The sequence below is a fragment of the Amblyomma mixtum genome, chromosome 7, assembly GCF_055824585.1.
Source record: "Amblyomma mixtum isolate Tamu chromosome 7, ASM5582458v1, whole genome shotgun sequence".
NCBI classification, from domain to species: domain Eukaryota; kingdom Metazoa; phylum Arthropoda; class Arachnida; order Ixodida; family Ixodidae; genus Amblyomma; species Amblyomma mixtum.
Window position 1 is genome coordinate 102513449 of NC_143018.1, and position 21976 is coordinate 102535424.

A 21976-nucleotide genomic window follows, 5' to 3' on the forward strand; every position below is an offset into this window, starting at 1 on the left:
ACGCGTTTAAGCACTTTCTTATAGACGGTAAACATTCCAAACTACCCTTGTGCTAGCTAAAAAATCTTGTTCTAAGTGCGATGCAAATGTATCGCAATATGTTATCTACCAATTATCCTGGAAGAAGTAAAAGGTAGGGACAAGGAAAGTAATGAGACGACGAATTAAACAATGGTCACTTAGCATAACGAGCGGACTCGATAACAATACCGCCATAGCAGTGTTCGCATTGTATCACTACACATTGGCTTGCCAAAGATGCAGGCCTCCAAGAAAATCTTAAACCCGCTACCTCAACAGTGGGGGGACCAAACAGTTAGAGGACTAAAGACTGCTTGTTCAGCTGGCGCAGCTGACACAGAAAACTGCTAAGTGCGCGGAAGCCCTCTTTATTGAATAAAGAGCTTAGATCCGCCACCAACACAGTCATTTTGAGCAGATGCCGTTAGGTTGTTCACGTTGTTGAGCGGTCGTTGCTGGCGCGGGTGGAGTGCGTTAGGGTTTTGGGCCGGAATTCGTCCTGCATTTGACATAACTATTCTGCTGCTGCTCACGATACTGGGAGACTTCTAAGGCACCAGTTCTGCACTATACCGCCGTTGCTCGCGATGAAAGAACCTTTCCCCCACTTGGGGCTGTGCGGCGAGGCAAATGAAAGCTGTGCGGTGAAGCAGAGAGGTGACGAAATCTGACGATGTTATCGGGCTCCTTTTTCCAAAAGCGGCAATAAGATTTCGCTCCACACGAATCTGTGAAAAAAATAGGCTGGCTCCGCAGAACGGAATCTACACCCTCGGGTTCCTCTGGGCTGAGGTGCACTTTTTCTTTTCATAATTTTGCAGCTATGCCGGTTAATCACCTCTCTGGACAAGATTCACCCTCCCCAACCTAGCGCCATTCCAACTGCACAACCTCCTCCCCTTCATCAGGCCCCTTCCTTAGAAGGATAACAATATTTAAAACCCGCCAATGATGAATGGTTTGCTCAGATGAAGACAAGTCATCACGCCGAAACGTTGGCAAACACCCTGGTGTTTTGCTTCCCTCGTTCACTTTGCGATTATCAAGAGCCATCTGATTACCATGGACTCGTGTCATACTTAAACTATTCAAGCCTTTACTTGCCGTTTTGTTTGGCAGTACTTACGACAACACGAAACCACGATATCAACATGTGCTCTCTGACAAAGCTTTGTCGTTATGCATGTCAACAGAACACGGCGCAGCGATCTTCAATTTTTCCTCTGGGGTATTCCGGGTGCAGAACAAGTTACACCACAACTTTTCTGACGAACTCTGTTGGGCTTTTATATACCTCAATCTTTATGAGGAAATGCTTAAAATAGCCAAAAAGCCGTCACTACTGCGTCTGTTATCGCAGAATGATTAAGTATTTTTATCGGGTATTTCAGATGGGCTGAGACGGCGTTCAAAGGGCTGCACGCTGTCACCTCAACAGTGATGATGGGAATAGAAATAGGGAAAATGGCAGAATCCCGTCGATCTCGTACCAGAGACAGTGGTGCTAAAGCCAAGAAGTAGACAAGAGGTAAGCTTGAAGTAGAGAAGCAAGAAAGCTATTGAGATGGCGAACTGTTGCTGTGTGTTGGCCGCCTCAGAGAACATAGCTTTCCTGGTGTTCACTCCTGTATGCAGAGACCTGTTTAAAGCATGAAATGAATCAGGCAAGGATGTTGATATACGTTAGTAATGAATTGAGTTTTGAAACATTTCTCTTCCAGGGACTTCCTTCTACCCTGGGAATCTTTTACTGCAACCTTTGACGGGCATATCGAAAGGAACAAAAAGTAGCCGTCACCATCAACTGCAGAGTTTGCAACCTAAGCCATGTATAACTGAAACCTACTAGTCGTTTTTTTCTGATCAGTTGTCTCTAAGCGAATAAATAATCACACTATGAGCAACTTATCGAGTTCTTTTTTCACTGTCCCGCCCACACTGCCTCCATCGCCTTTTTCTTCGGTCGACAGATGTGCTGTGAATGAAATAGCGGGCATTAGACCACACACGAAGCACCCCTTAGGAAAGAGCACGAGCGGAGCCAGCTAATGAAGTTCTTTTATTAAGTCAAGACAACAGATGAAACTCCCACCACTGCCACAGCCTACATCGCGAAAATAAAACGCGCTAGAGCTACTAATAAAGAAATACAAAAAACGGTTGTATATAATAACAACTTAGAGTGAAAAATCAATGCGAACAATAACGCCCGAGATTATGCTGCAAAGGATATAAAATAGCTCACCTGTTTATCTTTCATAACCGTTCCTCTCTTGTACAACATTCGAATCAACTTCTTTCTAATACGCCACCATGCGCGGAAGAAAGGGTACTGTAAAACTGTTTTGAGGGCGGAAATGACAACATGAAAAACCAGTATTTCACAAGCATAAAAGCAAGACACACGCTTAGTCCTTTTGAGAGACGAAGAAGATAGGTATATAGCTTGAAGTCTTCAAAACTTGTATAGGTTTATGCCTGCGTTTTGCGCAATACCTCCGCTTTCATCTTAGTGTCCTTCAGCTGTATACTTTTGACGGGTGCTGTACATACGTTGCCGCTAAAAATAGTGCGAGCACAGTGCGCGAATTTGTCCTTTTCACCTATTTATATTGTACTTCATCCTTCTCACCAGTTTATACTCACCGTCATCGCTTGAGCTGTTCGCTCGGGGCAGGTCCCTGGCTGCGGGTTGGGAAAATACCTGGTCAATGAAGTTGCGCCATACACGTCATGGATGGGTGCCTTGATTCCTCCTTTGCCTATTTCCCTGCTTATCCCTGGAGTTGCGTTCCGATCGCTGCCTGTGTGCTATATAAAGCCGCAGACGCCCCAGCCGCCATCTTCAGCGGACGTTTCTCTCTGTACTGTCCACCACTATTAATCCGGTATTCCCTTCCGTGAGCTGCTGGAATTTCTTCGGAAGCACCAAGGCTTTTTTGATGCGACGTCTGCCACCTTTCGAAGGACTTATTTTGCCGAGAACCGCATCGTCACTGATGGTACTCCTGTTGTTAGCCCCCCCCCCTCCCCCCCCCCCCGTCCCCGTGTTTCTTTATCCGAACAGAAAGTCATAGAGGACATTGTGAGTCGTATGCTCCGCCGAGACATTATTCGCCCTCAGCTAGTCGGTATTTCCTGGTGGTCATGGTAAAGAAAGATAGTCAGTGCGATTTTGTGTTGATTACCGCGCCCTCACCAAAATCACTCGCAAAGACTTTTCCCTATGACCACGACAGATGACACGCTCGACTCCCTCCAGGGAGCTGAATACTCAGGACATACCCGAGACCTGACTGATCAATACAGCTCTAAACACAATAACCTATAGTAGTCAATAATAAACTCTCACTCTCACTATCTTGAGTCTAATTCCGGCTTACTTTAAAGTTCCTCCAGGATACGATTTTGGAGACCAAATGGTGACATCAGGAGTTGACTGTTGACTATTATAGGCGATTGAGGTTTGAGCTATATAGATCAGTCAAGCCTCAGATTGGTCCTGATCTGTGAGCCTTATTTAGCATTTAAGCATCGCTACTGTAGAGTAATTGCCGGCGGAATATGCAAGGCTAAATCCATCAGTATCTTGCAACAACAACCCTCCTTAACCTAGATCTTCGTCCCGGTTACTGGCACATTCTCATCCATGAAGCAGAAGAAGAAAAAATACCATGTTTGCTTCTATAGGCTGGCTTTATGTCACGTTTGGCCTTTAATAATGCTCCGGCTACGCCCGGTTAAAACAGTCCTCGTCACCGTGAAATGAAAAATCTGCTTATACTACGTTGAAGACATTGTTATTTGCATTTCCACTTTTCGTCATTACTTAAGCTGCCTCGATGAATAGCTCATGTGCCTTGCTTCTGCTGGCCTTCAGCACAATACATAAAATTGCCATTTCGTTGGGAAAGAAATAATGATCCTGGGCCAGCTGCTCAGCCAACACGGCCTTCGACCCGATCGTGACAAGCTTTCCGTGGTCCTGAACACTGCCTCAATGGACTAGCAAATTTCGCAGTTGCTTTTGCCTGTTCTGCATTTTCATCGGTTTACCAGAGATGGCCAGGACACTGCGGCAGCTTCTCGCCGCTTGCAGTGCTCTCCTTTGGTCTGTGCAATGGGATAGTGCTTTTCAAACCTTCAAGCGAGCTCGCAACTCATACCCTGTCCTTGACTACTTCGATGGTGCCGCTTCCACCATTCTACACACTGACGCTAGCGCAACAGCCTTGGCACTGTCCATCTTGCAGCGTGACCGCAGTTTTCGCGAGAAAGTAATTGCGTTCGCATGCCGCACTTTTTACACCTGCCGAACATAACTACACCATCACTGATCAAGAATGTCTTGCCGTCGTTTGGGCAGCTCATAAATCCCGTCCCTACCTTTACGGCCAATACCTCATGTTCGTCACAGACCACCACGCTTCATGCTGGTCGTCCAGCTTTAAAATCTTGGACGCCTTGGATGCTGGGTCCTTCGTCTGCAAGAATACAATTTCGACGTCGTTTACAAGTCACATTGCAAGCAAAAAGACGCCGATGGCCTTTCGCGTTGCACGGTGCCGCTGTCTTCGTGACATTCTTCATAGCCAATTACTTCGTGCGAACATGACGCCGCATCGTCGTCAGCTGATCTGCAGCTCGCTGCGTTCTTCTATGTCCCTTCTGATGATTTCAACGACGTTCTATCACATCAACACGCCGTTACGTATTGTGGCTCCCTGATCAACCGCTTCAGAGGGGCTGCTGACCCTCCTAACGCTAACCTGCGTAGGCAGCATCACCGGTTCAAAGTCGGAATCAGGTACACCCTTCGCAGAGTTCACCGCCCTGAGAACACCCGCTGGTTTCATGTTAGGTGCCCTGACAGTACCCGCTGGTTTCCATTAGTGCCACGTACGCTACGCTCCCATATTTTGGAGGCCCGTTGAGGCCGGTCACTTAATTTTCACAAAACCCATGACCGCGTGAAAAGCCGTTACTTCTGGCATAGCCTTTTCTAAAGCATGGTTACATACGTCGCATCTTGTACGCTTTAACCACGTCGGTAAACGCCGACTTCACCTCCCGCCGGACATCTGCAGGTTCTAACAGGTCCTGCCATGCCGTTTGCCGCCATCGGCACCGACTTGTATCGCCTGCTTCCTCTCTCCTCGCTATATTATCGTTGGACAGTCACTGGCATCAACCATCTGGCACGCTACGCAGAGATAGAAACCTTGCTTGTTTGCTCGGCGCCCGAAGTTGCCACCTTCCTATTGGAGTCAATCTTACTGCACCAGGGCACCTTTCAGGTGCTTCTCAGTGACTGCAGTGGACGTTCCTGTCGAAAGCTATTGCCCAGTTTTTGCAAGCATGCTCTGCAATTCACAAGATTACCTCCAGCTGCTATCCACCCCCCCCCCCCCCCCCCTTCAGATCGGAAAAACGGCCTCATTTAGCACTTTCAACACACCCTCTCAGATATGTTTTCCATGTACGTCGAACCGGACCACTGAAATTTGGTCACCGTCGTTCCCTCCGTCACTTTTCCCTGCAACTCAGAGCTGCAACGAACAACTGGTTACTTCCCGTTTTTCCTTTTTTATGGTTGTTCTAACACTACCCTTCTCGACGCTTCTTTCTTCTCGATGACTGCAAGCTCCTTCCCCTCTGTTCCCGACCAGCTCTTCGTTCGAATGAACCGATGCCACCATTTTGTTCGCCTGAACACTGAAGCCTTTTATTGTAGAACTCTCTAGCCTGCCAGGAAGATCGCAAGAGTCGTTGCGACGCGACGTGTAGCCTCGTTCCGCCCTGGAGACGAGGTCTCACTTTGGACCCCTTCGCGCACGCCTGGTATTTGCGTCAAGTTTCAGCGTGGTTTCTTTGGTCTCTACTTGGGGCTCAATAAAAGTTTCAGTTAACTACCACTTCACTATAGTTGGTGTACGGATCACCGTTACCGCGGCACTAAAATTGCCCACGTTTCTAGCCTTAAGCATTCGTTGGCGCACTGCGCCGGAAAAATCTATGCCAGGCTGGCTGCTTCTGACTACGCGGGTAGTTGATGATTATGATGTCCTCAGGTTGCTGTCAGCTCTGTATGCGGCTTCATTGTTTTCGCTCATCTGCACGCGACATCGTCCTTCTCACCTGTGTATATCCTTCTTCATCGCTTGGACTGTTCGCTCAGGGCGGGTCTCTGACTACGTTCTGGAATAAAGCTGGTCGTTTAAGTTCTGCTTTACCATACTTAATTGCGAACGCTTCGCATATCATACCGGACCCGAATGTGCTGGACCACCCCACCATGTAACCCACCGCCAGCCACGCCTCTGGGCGAAAAAGTGACGGTGAAAAATACCCTCCCGCGATAACCTCAACAGCACCACACCGGCTCTCACGTAGAAGCTGCCACAAGGCGGAACACTGTCATTCTTGTTGACTACGCTGCTACTACGAACGCCATGGTTGTAATTGGCATTGTTGGATCCGTGGACACACAGAGGACCGCTTCCTCCAATGGTTTATTTAGTTTTCTTGTGCGCCTAATGCGCCACACCTGCGTCAAGCAAAAAAAAACCTGAATAAAGAATCTATCATGCAGAAAATGTTAGTTTTGCATTGGGCTTCAGGAACACCTACCTCTGCTCCTTTTCAAGTACCGCTTATCTAGTCTCCCCGTATCTGTTCGACGCCCGCTCACCATTGGCTGCTTCAACAGCAAGGTCTTATCAGCCCCTGATAGCGCAGCGAGAAATAAGCGCCGGGCGTCATTCCGTGCGCCGCTCCGTTCCGAAACGGCACAAAGGAGCTCTGTAAGCGTTGTTTCGCCTATCCTTTACAGGTAAGTGTTCTTGTTTTCAAATTGCATAGGGCACTAGCTCTCTTTTTATTGGATGCCTTTCTATTCTTCGTCCTTTAGTTTAGGTTACAGAGCGCAGCAGCAGAACGCGTACTACTGATATCTTTTAATGCTGATAAGATAAGGGTGCTCGCAAAAGCAAACACACTGCAATTCCTTCCACAGCTGCATTCCTCTACAACGGAGTGTTTGAGGTGACGCTTTGCACCATCTGATATAAAAACCCTTGCGCACAGCCATAACAGCGCGAACTGTATTCACTGATCAAAGACCGTTTTTATTTGCAAATGCTGATTATTTTCCTAGCAGAAAAATTTCCCACTCATATTTCTTCACCTGCTTCTTTTTACTGATGCGAGATGGGCGCAAGTGTCACAAGCACCACCTTTTATTTGTTCTCTGCATAGAATGCTGCCAGGAACATCCTATAGAGGTACAAAAAATGACAAAGAATGTTTACTACATTCGGAACAGGACCAAAGCACGGTTGCGTGCTACGCAGACGACGACGATGAGTGGGAAGTGTTGCGGTAAGGAGCACTCGGGCTTCTCGGACATGCAATAGGCAAGAGCCGACTTTGTTAGACGCTGAACCTGCAGATTAGTACTCTTGCAATGAAAACAAACCCTGTAAAATATAAAGTTGGCTTCTCAGCGTACGCCGCCACATCGTTGAACTCGAAAAGATGTTTCGCAAGTATAGACTCCGGTGATCCTGCTCGAAGCTATTAGTGCACATGAGACTCTTGAATCGTGTCAGTAAAAAAAATAGTATATACCGCTAGTAGTTGCAGTCAATAATAAGGAAAACATAGGTTTCTAACCATGACAACTTTATTGTATCAGAATCATAAACACGTAGTAAGAAAACATTACCTTTATTTGGAACTGAACGATGCGCAATCTCTCCTCAAGAGCTTCTCTTTGTTCCTCTTAATATCAAGTTCAAGCTCACAAGCCATTGCTACGTATCTGGATGCACTACTCAGCTTCTTTTTTTTTCTCTTCTGAAGTAACTGAAACGAGATGTTTGTTTCTGTACAATGTCAAGCTGTCATGTTATCTCGAGTACCTCACCCTTGTCTTAAAAAGGCGACAGTTGTTCAGCTGTCCTCCTTCAGTGTGTGTTTTGAATAACAAGAATTGTCAGCAAACGTCTGGCTTTTTGGTATTAAAAAATTTCGAAGTTTCTTGTCTTACAAGCGATGGCAAAAAGAGAAGAAAGCTGTTTTAGTGTCGCAGAGAAAGAGATTTTTTTCTGTGTCCTTGTGACTATCACTGCAATAATCGGGTAGCGTAGGTCGAAATCAATATGGCTCGGAGCTGGAAACACACTTCGGCAGTAACATTAATGCTTCCTGGAAAGAGTGAGAGAGAAAGAGGCATTAATGAATAAATTAGGTGTCTCCGTTATTCACTAAAGACATATAAAATCCGTAAAAACTAAGCGCATGTATCCTGATTGTTTTACTGGACGCCTTTGTTATTTTGTGTGTAAAAGTACTACGAAAGCATAGAGACTTTATGTTGAAATTGCCTCTGAACTGGGAGCTGCATAAAACTTAAAAGATAAAGCAATAAAAATGAAAACAGTAAAAGCTACGGAAAGGCAACCCAATTTATAAACCAGTCGCCAAGAAGATAAAGCCATGAGTCTGCGAGTAATCGGCAAATTTATTTTATTGAGCACGATCTGAAATACCCTTTGCAAATGACCACATAATCTAAATCAAAGCACTTTCTCTGCCCACGATACGAGGTACTGTTTCGTTCACAATATTTATAAACACCCACCTGTTTTTATTAAGCTTATCGAGGGAATGAATTCGGCGAAATTTTGCTGTATACACTAGAAGCAATGTGCTGATTAAGCTTCTGCACCTCATTTGATTCCTGTCTGTGTTGAGACGTGATAAACGGTAAAAGCATTTTGGAAGGTATGAAAATTTACACAAATAAATTGTATTTAATGAGTGCTATGCCGCACATAGAGACGCAGAGAAAGACGTGTAATAAAATGAGCACAAAAACGCTCATTTTTCGGTCTCTATTGTCAAAAGCTTAGAAAGTTGAGGTTATTCACGAATGCCATATGGCAACGTAGAATCGGCCGGTTTGCTTTGCTGTCTTAAAGAACGTCTTTGCTTTGACACAACACCGCCAAAGTTCATATTTCATCTTTAAGCTGGTAGCAAACAGATAGCAATGTGTTTATAGCCACTTTCAAGATCGGGTCTGCACCTGACCAGGAGAAAGCACGGTGGTCACGTATGTGCATGCAGTGATCGTACACTGCGTGCATGAAGCACAAATTGCCAAAGCCTCCTTTAGGCTCTTAGTCACAAATTACTAAAGCTAGCAATAAATAACGAGTGAAAAGGAGGAAATCCACCTTTTTACTCCCATCCCTTTCTGTAGTAGTATTTTAGTATTTCTTCAAAGAGAGGTACGTCGCGTGATTACTTCTCTAGACCCTAAAAGATTTTGAAATCTCATGGATGTCATGGGATGGGATGGCATGGGATGGGACGGGACGGGACGGGACGGGACGGACGGATGGACGGACGGATGGACGGACGGATGGACGGACGGATGGACGGATGGATGATTGGATGGATGGATGGATGGATGGATGGATGGATGGATGGATGGATGGATGGATGGATGGATGGATGGATGGATGGATGGATGGATGGATGGATGGATGGATGGATGCATGGATGGATGCATGGATGGATGGATGGATGGATGGATGGATGGATGGATGGATGGATGGATGGATGGATGGATGGATGGATGGATGGATGGATGGATGGATGGATGGGTGGGTGGGTGGGTGGATGGGTGGGTGGGTGGATGGATGGGTGGGTGGATGGGTGGATGGATGGATGGATGGATGCATGGATGGATGCATGGATGGATGGATGGGTGGATGGATGGATGGATGGATGGACGGACGGACGGACGGACGGACGGACGGACGGACGGACGGACGGACGGACGGACGGACGGACGGACGGATGGACGGATGGATGGATGGATGGATGGATGGATGGATGGATGGATGGATGGATGGATGGATGGATGGATGGATGGATGGGTGGGTGGGTGGGTGGGTGGGTGGGTGGATGGATGGATGGATGGATGGATGGATGGGTGGGTGGGTGGGTGGGTGGGTGGGTGGGTGGGTGGGTGGGTGGGTGGATGGGTGGATGGATGGATGGATGGATGGATGGCAGTCTTATTACCCTTCCTGGCGCACTGCCGCAGCGGTTAACGATGCGCCACTGACCTGCGATGACATGTGCTTCAGCGGTAGACCTCTAGCGGCCTGTTGCTCTTCCAGAGCCATCAATAATTTATTGAACTGCCACCAGTGACGGTGGGCAGTTTGATCGCTATACTGTGGGCAGGTTGGGATCTCGCTGCAAGGTCACATGAACTAGGTCCCCCCCCCCCCCCCATGCCTTCTAGGTTGCTCTCTGGGAATAACGTGCCCGTACGATGTTCGTGATTTGCTCGCTCACAACGCCCGCACCGACAAAGCTGACACCGGATTTTCTGCTTAGCAAGGCCTTTGAAGCTATGTCGTTAAAAGTCGCTTGACGAACCTTGGCAAAGAGTGTAAATGCAAAAGCAGAGCAGACGACTGTCGGAACAACGGTCATAATGCATGAAGCGCTTCTTCCTCGCATTCATTAGATCGGTCAAGCCTTTTCATTTGTTTAACACCCAGCCTTATTTTTGTATTTCCTATTTGGTATGGGAAAGGAGCAGGGTTACGGAGGTGGGTGGTGGGGACCGGTGATGCTTTGTAATCATGACAATGCCAAAGAGATTGCAATAAAGGCTCGATCTCACCCTACTGTGTTGAGCGGCCAATGCCTTGCCTATGACGTGTACGCATAATTACGACGTTGTCCAAATGCACGGCGGCTAGTCACCTCTACTAGGAAAATGAATGCAAGCTTCCAGTCCGGCTGTGCAAGTCCCGATCTATCGTTTAGCCGTAGTCGTTTATTGAAAGAAAAATGCAAGAAGAAGGAAACGTTGCCGGTCGCGGCCATTCCTCTCCGGTGTCTTAAATGTCGGAGCTGCGACAGGCGGAAGTAACAGGGACGGGGAAAGAATAGCAAGCACAGACGGGACAGATTCCGAGAAAGGACAAGAAAGAGCTTGCACACTTTACAAAATGCAAAATCTTAAGAAGTATGCAGTTTTCATTGTCCGTTCCAGTGTCCAATTTCAATGAGTTTTTTTTTTTTCTGAACTGATGACTGGAAAGCGTGAGTAACCTTTTAAACAGTGCAAAAAATAAAGTCGCATTGCTGCTTTTAATGGATCAAAGCAGCCAAATTCAGTGCGATCGCACAAGTTACTTGGTAACGACCCTTTCGTTTTGGAATTTTATGCTGTATAGGAGAAAGGCTCCAGATCGATGCTGCTTCCCATTTGCCGTATCGCATTAATGGCTACGCGGCAATGGCCCTTCAGCTTCTACTACCCTGGTAACCACGTTGAGCTGCTGTAAGCCAAATGGGTAGGGATATGTATGAGGCAGTAGATTATCTAGCAGCAGAGATATGTACTACTACGTGCTACTAAATATTGTTTTACCATGGACAAAGTTTTGACTTAATGCCTATTTCGTTTAAAAGGAGTTTTCAATTATGTCGTGAACTTGAATCACTACAGTTGAAGACCCGAATACTTCAAGCATAAAAGTGTAATCGTTTTCATCTGACTTTTTCTAGTTTTTAGGGGGGAAGGAGCCTGGTTTGACATCATGCCTTGTAGCCATTGATTGCAATAAATGCCTATATGACGACAGGCAATGTGTTTAATGTGTCTTTCGTACTTGTAGCATGGAATATCTATTTTAGTTCTTTATTTGATTTCATTTTGATTACTGAAAGAGAGCGCGGATGAAGGCGCTTCTCTCATTTAAACAGGGTCCAAAGAGTTGGGCTCTTGTAAACATCTAAGGTAACCTGCCGGACACTTTGCGCGAGCCTTTCGTACCCAAGGAAAAATATTTTTCCTCAAATCAGTGCCTGAAATTTGATTGACCCGTTCACTCTGGAACACACAGCTCTGATATCAGGGTTCAATGATAGTACTACATTATTTATAATAATGTTTGCTCACGAAGTCTGATATACTCCTCGAAGCATAACAAATACCAGCCTTCATAACGAAAAATGAATCCAGAATTTCCCTGAAGAAAGTACTTAAAAATAACCTACACATACCGAAACGCACTCTAAAGTCTACTGCAAATGAGCATGCAATACTTGTATTAGCTTTCATGCTAACTCTTTGAACATTTACTCAAACGTAAACTCCTGTTTTGAGGCTTTTAACGCGTTACTCCTTCTGAAACTCCTTGAAGACTTCTTCTTACGTAATAGAACACGAACCTTTTTTCTGGGGAGTATGCGAACCACACTTTCAGAAGTGCACAAAGCAACAAGCCATTTACTCCTATCTGGGTGCATTTCCTTTTACTTTGAATAGAACGGCCACTTCGATGATTAGCATCACTGCAGCACCTTCGCAACCTCTTCGAGCGGCAGACGGGCTGTTGTAACCGGGCCTGAAGGCGACGTCAGACGCGAATGCACGGTGGCGTCTCTGTATTGAAGGCCCAAAGCTGATACAATGCTGGGTGCAAACAAAAGACCATTCGCATTAAGACTCTAGAAGTATACGTTATTCCTCGAAAGATAAGGGGAATGGGGGTTAAGAAATCCACCGCTCTTTGTTATGAGCGCAACGCGTAGAAGAAACAGGGTGCTAATCAGTCGGCTTCTTTTCTGCGTCATTTTCATAAATGTTGCTGTTACAAATTCTATAAGAAACATGCGGTGGTTCTGTGATGTATTTTCGCTACAAGTTGATTCTTTTTGGCTGAACAGGTCAAAGGACGCAGCAGTTCTAGAGCGGAGACGAGAGTGCATGGTGAAAGAACAACCGGTGCTGAGAAGTATGCCGAACAGGGAGGATTCCGAAGCCCAGCAAAGGTAAGGTCATCTTTTTTCTGATATTTCTTTATCTGCACCTAACGTCTATAAGCGAAATTGCGAAACTTATTGCTTTCTTATCCAAATACATTTCGTCGCGGCTAGACGGAAAGAAAGAAATGTGTCCGTAGAAGAACTGCAGACTGAGCTAGTTGGTGTTGATACATAAACGTGGTTAAGCAGCGCACACACACACTGACCAAGAAAGAGCTGTATTCAGACAGAGAAAGAGCGAAACAGCGCTCAAACAGAGCCGTTTCAGCGCTGTTTTGTGTGTCTTGTATCTTTCTTGGTCTTGTCTGTTTGTGCTGTTGAACCACCATTAGAAATGTTTCCCGCGTGTTGCTTGCAAACAGAGCTTAGAAGACATGGCTCACATGGGAACAGTGAAAATGGCACACGCGCTGAGAACTGAAATATGCCACGGTTTCCCCCTCAAAGAACAGGGCTGCAGTTCTAAGCTCTTTGGTCTAGCCTTCACTCAACAACCAAACATCATTTTTTTCACGCAAGCTTAGGAATTTTCCCCGTTGTTCGCTTTATACTTCAACTATATTCTACTCCTGATTGCAGGGGGGTGCACAACGGCTTAACAGCTCAGGAAGTGCTATATTAATTAGTCCCCACCACCTTAAATCGATCCTTCTAAGGAAAATAGTTTTTGCGGGGAATTTGATCTCATTTCATTCCTTTATGCTTTCGTGTGCATGTCTTCCAGAGAGCTGAGGGAAGCGGTTAACACAGCCCTGGCGGAGTATGGCAGCTACACGAAGGTGGAGATTGACGCCGTGATGGCTTCCCTGGATGACGCTGGCATCAAGTCCGCCAGCGAATTGGGCAGACTAGATCACGCCTGCCTGCACGCTCGGGGAGTGAAACCCGCGATGACTTCAATTCTACTGACAAAATTCAGTGGTAAGATTGCGAATTCGAGCACATTTCTTTGAACAATGAACACTTTGTAAGCATAACAAACTGGGAAGCGCTAAACTAGCCAAGGCGCAAAAGCAGAGTATGCGCCTCGCGTGAATGGCAACCGCGGGTCAATTCCCGGTTGCTCGAAATTCTCTGCAGGACAGAGAAAAAGTACACGCGTTAATGGAATAACACTACTAACCCCGGTGTGTGGAGGAATCTTGGTAACCACGGCCGACAACGCATTCCCTCCCAGAACAGGATTATGCCACCCTGGTGTAGTAATTGGCTACCACCTTCTATATGAATATACAGTCTTTGCCAAAAGTAACCCGGCACAGGTGGCTCGTTTCTTAGCCGCGTAGTGAAGCACTCATGGCAGCCCTTAAACTCTGATTATGTGTAAAGTATGATGAGCCTTTGCCCTCATGTTCTGACATCTTTCGGTCTTTAGGGGTGCCTTGAAGCCTCTGTTATGCGGCTGAGAAGCAAAAACCCGTTGCTCGGTTACTTCTGGCAAAGGCGGTACCTGTTAAACCCGGCCCTCAGTCCACAGCGATGGCGAATGAACAGGCCAAGGCGGCGATCAGACCGGTGCAGTAGCCGAGGGCGCTAAGAATCCGTTGCTAGGAACGTGCCGCTTTCGGAAAAACAACCTGGCAACGATTAGGTGTACAACAAAATCAAGTGAGTCTTGTCTAGTAGTGCCGTTCGAAGAACTAACTTGTAGGCAACTAAGACGTCAAAGGGCGTAATGAGGCTAGGGCGCAAGATGAATCATAGAGTGCTAAAGCTAGGGCGAGGACGTACTTTCCTATCGTGGTTCAAACGGATAGGCGGGCACCAGGTGCGAAATTTCCCGTCAACGAACATATAACTGGTAACACAGTGGAATTGTATAACGTTAACTAGAAGGCGGAATTTACCGCAATTAAGGTTAATAAGGTTCCACTCCATAACTTAATTATAATGGGGTTAAGTTTAAACTGAGGTCAATGCCGCGAGGCAAGGACAAGACAATGAAAGGTGTAACGTTAGAAGACAAGAAGAAGGCTGAGTGGGTCCAGGAACAAAGGAGAGTAAATGGCATCTTAGTCGAAATCAAGGAGAAAGGGATGTGGGCAGGGTGTGTAATGTGTAAAGATAATGGACTGGATTCCAAGAGAAGGCAAGCGCTACAAGAGGCCGAACAAAGTTTGGCTGGCGGATAAGATTAAGAATTTTACAGGGACAAGATGGACTCGATAATTCTGAACTGTGCTTCGAGAGGCATCCAGTACTCGCCAGTGCAGCAGTTAACGTGTCAAATGCTGAGTTTTGAGTACACATCATTAAGAGGATAGAAAGTTTGACAAATTGGCCGTTAAGAAAACTTCTTTCAAAACAAGAACTGAGCAAATAATTTATCCTGAGCTGTAAAGCAGGCTAAGTTTCGTTTCGGCAGCGCTGTAAGCATATGTTTAGTGAGCGAAACTTTTGTACCAACCCTACTATATCTATGGGGTTAGAAGAACACCACTCAAGTGGCACAAGCTAACATGAACTTTTCTTTGCACTAATACAGAATGTTCCTTCTTTCGCTATCAGAAAGAATGCCGTAGATCGACAATATACAGGGTCTGTTCTGAGAGTAGTAGGACTTGTTTTTTCCCGGGCGAACGGGAGGACGAGAGGTGGTCTGCGCGCACAGGATCGTTGAAGGGGGATATTGGGAATGCTGGGGAAAATCGGCAGTCGGCCGCCGTTGAAGAGAGGAGGTCACTTGTACTGTGAACCCCTGTCGAAACGTCTCGTCACGCAGAATCGTCGAGCGTTTACTGGATCAGCGATACGCGATAAAATTTTGAGTAAATCTTGGTAAAACGGGCAAAGAGACTCAACTCATGATTAAGGATGCCTACGGTGACGCTTCCATGGGTAGATCAGGTGTTTTTTGAGTGGCACAAGCTTTTCCGAGAAGGTAAGGAAAGAGTGGAGGAAGACGACCGCTTCAGACGCCCTTCGACCAGCAAGACCAACGAAAATGTGTAGCGAGGGAAACATTTACTTAACAGTGATCGTAGAATGAGTATCAGAATGATTGCTGATGACTTGAGCATTCCTCAAACCCAAGTTTTGGAGATCGTCACAGAAAACTTATCCGTGAGGAAAGCGTGCGCGAAGTTGGTGTCGGGAGTGTTGTCAGAGGAGAAAAGGCCAACCGGTAGGATCTTCTTCATCATCTGAATGAGGACCCCGATTTTTTGCCCAGCACAAGGCGGCAACGCTGCCTCAGCCCCCCTACAGCCTTGACTTGGCCCCGCCAGACTTTTTTCTGTTCCCGAGAATAAAATCGACGCTTGAGGGGAAACATCACGGATCGGTAGAGGTGGTTCAACAGGCCGTGACAAGGGAGCTAAACAACATTCCGGTCCAGGCGTTCCTGGAGGTGTACGAAAACTGTAAAACTCATTGGCAGCAGCGTGTAGGTTCGGAAGAGTGCTACCTTGAAAAATTGTAATCGTTTGTACTATTCTCTTGAATAAATTTTGTTTAAAAAAATGAGTCCTACTACTTTCAGAACAGACCATGTATACTTAGTGTCATGAAATTCCGACCCACGAGTGCAATTATTTTTCTGAGGCCGCGAGTCTTTTCATAGAACTCGCTCGGAGCCCTAGCTTTGTGATGAAGCTGCGTTTTCTTTCAAATAGTTTTATTGAGGAGCTGCTTCAGTGCTTAAGGCATGCATATCTTGGTAAAGAGGAACAATGCACGTCTTAAGTGATGCCAAATACGCAGGTCACTTCCTTAGTACTTCCTTCCCCCATCGAGATTAAACTAAACTCGCGACGTATAGACATAGTTAAACAATTTAAATGCCTTGGAGTAGTTTTTTCTTCCAGCATGTCTTGGGAACACCACACGGACCATATTGTCACGAAACTGGCTCAAATAACCGGAGTCATAAGTCGGCTCAGATACGTCATTCCAAGAAAAGTAAAGTTACTCCTCTACAATTCACTTTTCTACTCCTATTTAAACTACTGCCATCTAGTGTGGGGCACAGCTACGGTTAGCTGTCTTCAGCGTATCTACATTTTTCAGAAAAAGTTTCTTCGTCATGTTTACAATGTCCCCTGGGACTCGCCAAGCAAAGATCTCTTTCTACAAAGTGGTGTGCTAAAAATACACAACTTGTATAAATATCGCTTGAGTGTCCGGTTTAAACTCGAAACACGTAGAAATGTAAACCACATACGTAAACTTGCTGAACTACATACCCGAGATGCAAGCTACACAACAAGGCATGCGGAAACATGGATAGTCCCGACCCCACGGTTAAACTCGGGTAGAGAACGCCTGCAGTTCACTCTTCCGTCCCTGCTAAACGCGTATATATATAATAATTTTGACCTTTTCAGTTCGTCAAACAGGTCTTTGCGTGCTTTGTATGCAAGCATGTAGGATTTTTGTTTTGTGTTTTTTTTTCTTCTTTCTCTCTTTTTTTTTCCTTTGCTGCCATTACCTGTGTCTACCCAATGTGAATATTGTGTCAATATTGTATAATGTTCTTTCGTTTTCTCTTGTATTGTATACTTGTTATCACACTTTGCAACTGCCTTTTGTATTAAAAGCCTTGCTGTCAAGCTGCTGCCAAGCGAAAGGGGGCTGCGGCTTAGTCAAGCTGTTTCTCAGCTTTTTCTGCGCCTCCGCTGTCTGTATGTTTACAAGGCAGAAATAAAGAATTTGAATTTGAACTTATACCCTGCAGAGGAAACGGCTCCAGGCAGTGGTGGAAAAAAAGAATCCAGAAGAAGCAGGTAAGAACAATTCACGGCAATAGGCGGCCTCTTTAGAAATTCTCAACTCAGCAATTTTCATTGTGGCTCGTCAAGGGTACAAAAGTAACCATCTTAGGGTGCATATTGTTCTTAATCTTTTATAAACAAGTGGACGCTGTAACTGATTTCCTACCTCTAGTAAATTATAACGTCATTTTCAACTTGTCGAAGCTGGGCTAGCTGTGCCGGCGAAGAAATCAGATGTGCCACTTACCTTTTCCGGTTACGGCTAGTAGGCTGGTGCTGACATTTGGAGAGTTAGGCCGTATTTCCTGAGACTGTGGTTGGCCTTCGTTGCAGAGTGGGCTCTTAGCGTAGTGACGTCTACGCCTTCTAAGAAGTCGCTGGGCTTTAGTATACGAGGTAGGCGGTAGATATAGGGCATGTCAGACTGGTATAGCACGCTCAGCCTTGCTGTCGTTGGTGCCAGCGCTTAGTCCAGGTATGTTTGATTGGTGTGCATCTCAATAGCACGCTGGATTAACACCGCAGTAATGAGTAGACTTGCCAAGGTATTACATAAGGCGCCGTAGGTAGGACAATGTTTCCGTGGCATTCGACCGTGGTTACGCGCGGTTAAAATGCTACGGCTGAAGGCTCTCCATTGCTTTTGGGCTCCAGCTGTACCACGCTGTCTTCTACGAAGCAAGGGGATGCAAATTCAGAGTTGCAGGCAGTGGCAGCCATGCCAGATGCTAACCAGTGGAAATGAATAAATTTTATTTAGTGCCTATATTTTCTTTTGAAATACTGACCCCTAGCATATGCTTGTATTAGAGATTGTGAGCTGCAGTACAAACGCCTGGAGCATTTACAGTTGTACGTTTGCTCTACAGGATTCTCGCGCAGTTGGCCGATTTTCGATCTGGAAGGAAATTTCTTTTTTTCAGGTTCTTTGGCCCCTGGCAGATAACAGCATACTTGGCGTTGGCACTGGCAATGACGACAGTTGTAGTAGCAGTCCGCAGCGAGAAAAGCGTGGCGGAAATAGGACGGGAGTTCTTTTCATTGAAAATTGCATACTTAGTGTTGAACATCGCGGATGCTATTGGGTGCCGTTAGCTTCATAAGCGCCATCCGCCGCAGCCCCAATAAAAAATGTCCGGCCTACGCAGACTGCCGATTCATACTGAGCGAATTACTACTGCTCTTTGAGAAATGTTTGCTTATTTGACAGTCTAAAACCTAATGACCTCACCTCACAACATTCTCTTTACTATCTTAGCCCTATATTTCACAAAACAATGCAATTAATTCATACACGGTTCAAAGCACAAGTAATTCAAAGCACAAAGGAACAAATTTGAACAACAGCTAATAACCTGGATTACTGAAGGAAACGAGGCACTGCTAATTGTTTTCAAAGCTACTCATCATCAACATCATTAGTCTAACTACACCCACTGCAGGGAAAAGGCCTCTTCATGTCTCTGGAATTAACCCTGTCCTTCGCCAGTTGCGGCCACCGTATTCCCGCAAATTTCTACTACTCAGCGCTAAAGGGGGCCACGCTATCGAAATATTGGAGTCCGCGAGCTCTGGTCTCACGTGCCGAGGAACAGGCGACAAACTGTACCAAGAATAAAGACATATACATTATTTACAACAACGCACGAAACACAGACAAAAGAGGGAGAATCGACAACAGAAGCGCTTGTGTTGTCATTCCCCCCCTTTTGATCATGTTTCGTGCGCTGTTTTGAATGATGAATAAGTACGAACTCGCCCGACTTTTTTCACTCATCAAAGACATATAGGTGGACCAACTAAATGTATCACAACGATGGCACAATCTTCACAGTAGGAGGTAAACCAGGCCTTATTTCGAAAACACAATACTGCGCTTCTCATCGCGTAGAGCGATGAGAAGTGTTTACGATGCACCAAGAGCAAGTGATCATGCAGCGAAATGAAAAACAGATAGAAAAAAATTGGAGGCGACACTTAAGCTCCGCCTTAAGGGTATGACGCGATATCGTAATGGGTTAATCCTCACATATGGATAAGGTCATTCTCTATTTTGCATTCAAAAGACCCATGACACTCCTCCTACCCCTCCTGGCGCAGTGGTGTAGCTGTTGTGCCACTGCCCTGCGAAGGAAGGGGCTCCAAATGGCCAGCCTTGTGTTGTTTGTTAGTGGCAATGTATTGTTAAAGAATAAAAATTGAAGGAACAGATGTTGCTAGCCGCGGCATCTGCCAGAGAATCCTGAAGCACCGGAGCTGCGGCTAGCGGGAGTGAAAGGACAGGGAGAGTACAGGGACAAGGAAAGAAAGAGGGGAGCGATAGGAAAAAGGGTAGGGGTAGGGAGGCAGCACACACTATATACAGTCTTTGTCAAAAGTAACCAGGCTGCATGGTTTTGCTCCTCAGTCGTATATTTAAACTATTATGCTGGCCCTCAAGCTCTAAATCTCTGTATGGTAAAAGAACACCTGTCCTCACCTTCAAAGAACTTTTCGACCTTAGGGAAAACTATAAAAGCTATACTACACCAATGAGAGGCAAACCTTGCAGCCTGGTTACTTTTGACAAAGGCTGTACTATCGGGCCGGAATGAAACGTGAACACAGTAGCGCGTGGCCCGTGGTTAATTTTGGTACAGCGCGCGCTGTCTAGCAGCATCCGCGATAAGCTCGTGACGTGTGCACTGGGTTGGTGGCATTTTCCCCAGCCGCCCTGTCTAGCTATACTGCCTAGAAGTGCAGCGTTCGCTCGGTTTGCCGCGGTTTGCCAATCCTCGTCTAGCGCTAGCATGCCGCTAGCCGCATTAACTCGATAGCGACGCTTGCCATGTCCAAGGTCTGGGCGTGTGGGTGAGCTGGATGACGTTGCAGTTTTCTCTTTTTTTTCATGACCGCGCTATCTCTCGGCGCAATCTCTCGGTCATTCGACTACCGAATGAGATCTGTCATGAATGTGTCAGCGACGTCCGCTTCGGCATGATGTCTGGCTAATTTTTTCCACCGTAGACAATTGCCTGAGATTTCATTTGCGCACTGTTAGTGCAATTCATTTGCTTGCGAAATTTAATTGTGCAATAATTTATGACCCTTACGAGTCAATAAAAGCAAGTAAATGAAATTGGGAAAGCTCGTTTTTTTTCCGGCACCTCACTGGTTTTGGCAGCTGGCTGCTAATTCCAAAGTCGCAGGGTCGATCCGGGTGGCGGCGGTCATATCTAAATGAGGGCGAAATACAAAACCGCCCGTGTGCTGTGCGCAGTAAGCGCACGTTAAAGAAATCAAAGTGGTCTAAATTAAAAAAAAAAGCCCTCCACTACGGCAACCACCGTAGCCTCTGGGTCATTGCAGAATGTTTAACTAAAAAATTGGCATTTTCTTCGGCCTTCACACATACGCAGAAGAAAGATCGAACTTGAGCCTTCGATATCCCTCCGAAGCAGACATCACTGGCACGTTCATAACCGAGATTAGGCTGTCGAACCTTTATCATCGCACTGAGACGGTCGTTAGGAGTAAAAACAACACCGTCATCCCGCTCGCTGGGACCGGATTCATGGCGTTGGATTCAAAGCGATGCGGCTGGGGCCATGGCGGTGCTAGACGGGGATTGCCAAACCGCGACAAGCCGAGCAAAGGCCGCGTAGGGACATAGCCACAAACCCAGTGCAAAAGTCCGCAGCTTATTGCGGACGCTGCTAGACGGCGCGGGCTGTACCAAAATTAACGAAAAGCCATGCGTTCCCGTGTTGCGTTTCATTCCGGCTCGATAGTACAAACACAAGATGTTAAAATAAATATAAATGTGGGTTGCTGCGCCGCGCTAGGTTTTTGAGAGTACGCGGTGCGCGGGCGTGCAAATTGCGTGGAGGAGGGGTAGCGGCCGATCGCGGCCCCCACGATGACTTTCAGGCCGGCAAGAATGCGTTGCCCTGCGCCAGTGAGAGCATCGCGCAGGGCCATTGTTCGTGGGAAGCATCAGAGCAAGCGCACACTCACTTGGTCGTCGCAGGCCAGCCGCTCAAGGTAAATATTTAAATTAGGAAGGAAAAGCAGGACAAAAACACGCTCGCGATTCACTGTACAGATAAGCTGCTGTGGGGGCGCCCAGCTGGCAGTGTAAAGCGTGCGAAAGTGGCACACGCGGAGCGTTTTGTCACTGCGGGTAACTACCTGGCGCGGTACAGACGGGGCATCAAGCCGGTCTGTTGCAAGAATACACCAGAGTTCGCTCACTGAAGCGCGCACTGCCATGCGGCCACACGAGTGCCGATACATTTTCCGGGATGAGTCACTGCGCCCTGCCGCAAGCATGTCACGACGCGGTTGGGCGAACGCGGTACAGTGGAGGGCAAAGTGCTCCAGTGTTTCAACTGCAC

The 21976-nt window shown here is 46.5% G+C and overlaps 1 protein-coding gene across 4 annotated transcripts in view; it reads left to right on the forward strand.

Moving 5' to 3' along the window:
- Nucleotides 1-21976, forward strand: part of LOC149337039 (uncharacterized) — a 113847-nt gene that overhangs the window by 27370 nt on the left and 64501 nt on the right. For 2 of the 4 annotated variants that reach the window (XM_089553273.1, XM_089553274.1), the window contains exons 6-9: nucleotides 12790-12894; nucleotides 13613-13809; nucleotides 17564-17612; nucleotides 18524-19488. In XM_089553273.1, the coding sequence (XP_089409399.1) occupies nucleotides 12790-12894; nucleotides 13613-13809; nucleotides 17564-17612; nucleotides 18524-18695 (523 nt within the window). In that variant the 3' untranslated portion in view covers nucleotides 18696-19488. Of the gene's footprint in view, nucleotides 1-12789; nucleotides 12895-13612; nucleotides 13810-16060; nucleotides 16342-17563; nucleotides 17613-18523; nucleotides 19489-21976 lie in introns of those variants that run through there. The other 2 variants (XM_089553275.1, XM_089553276.1) reach the window with 2 other exon arrangements.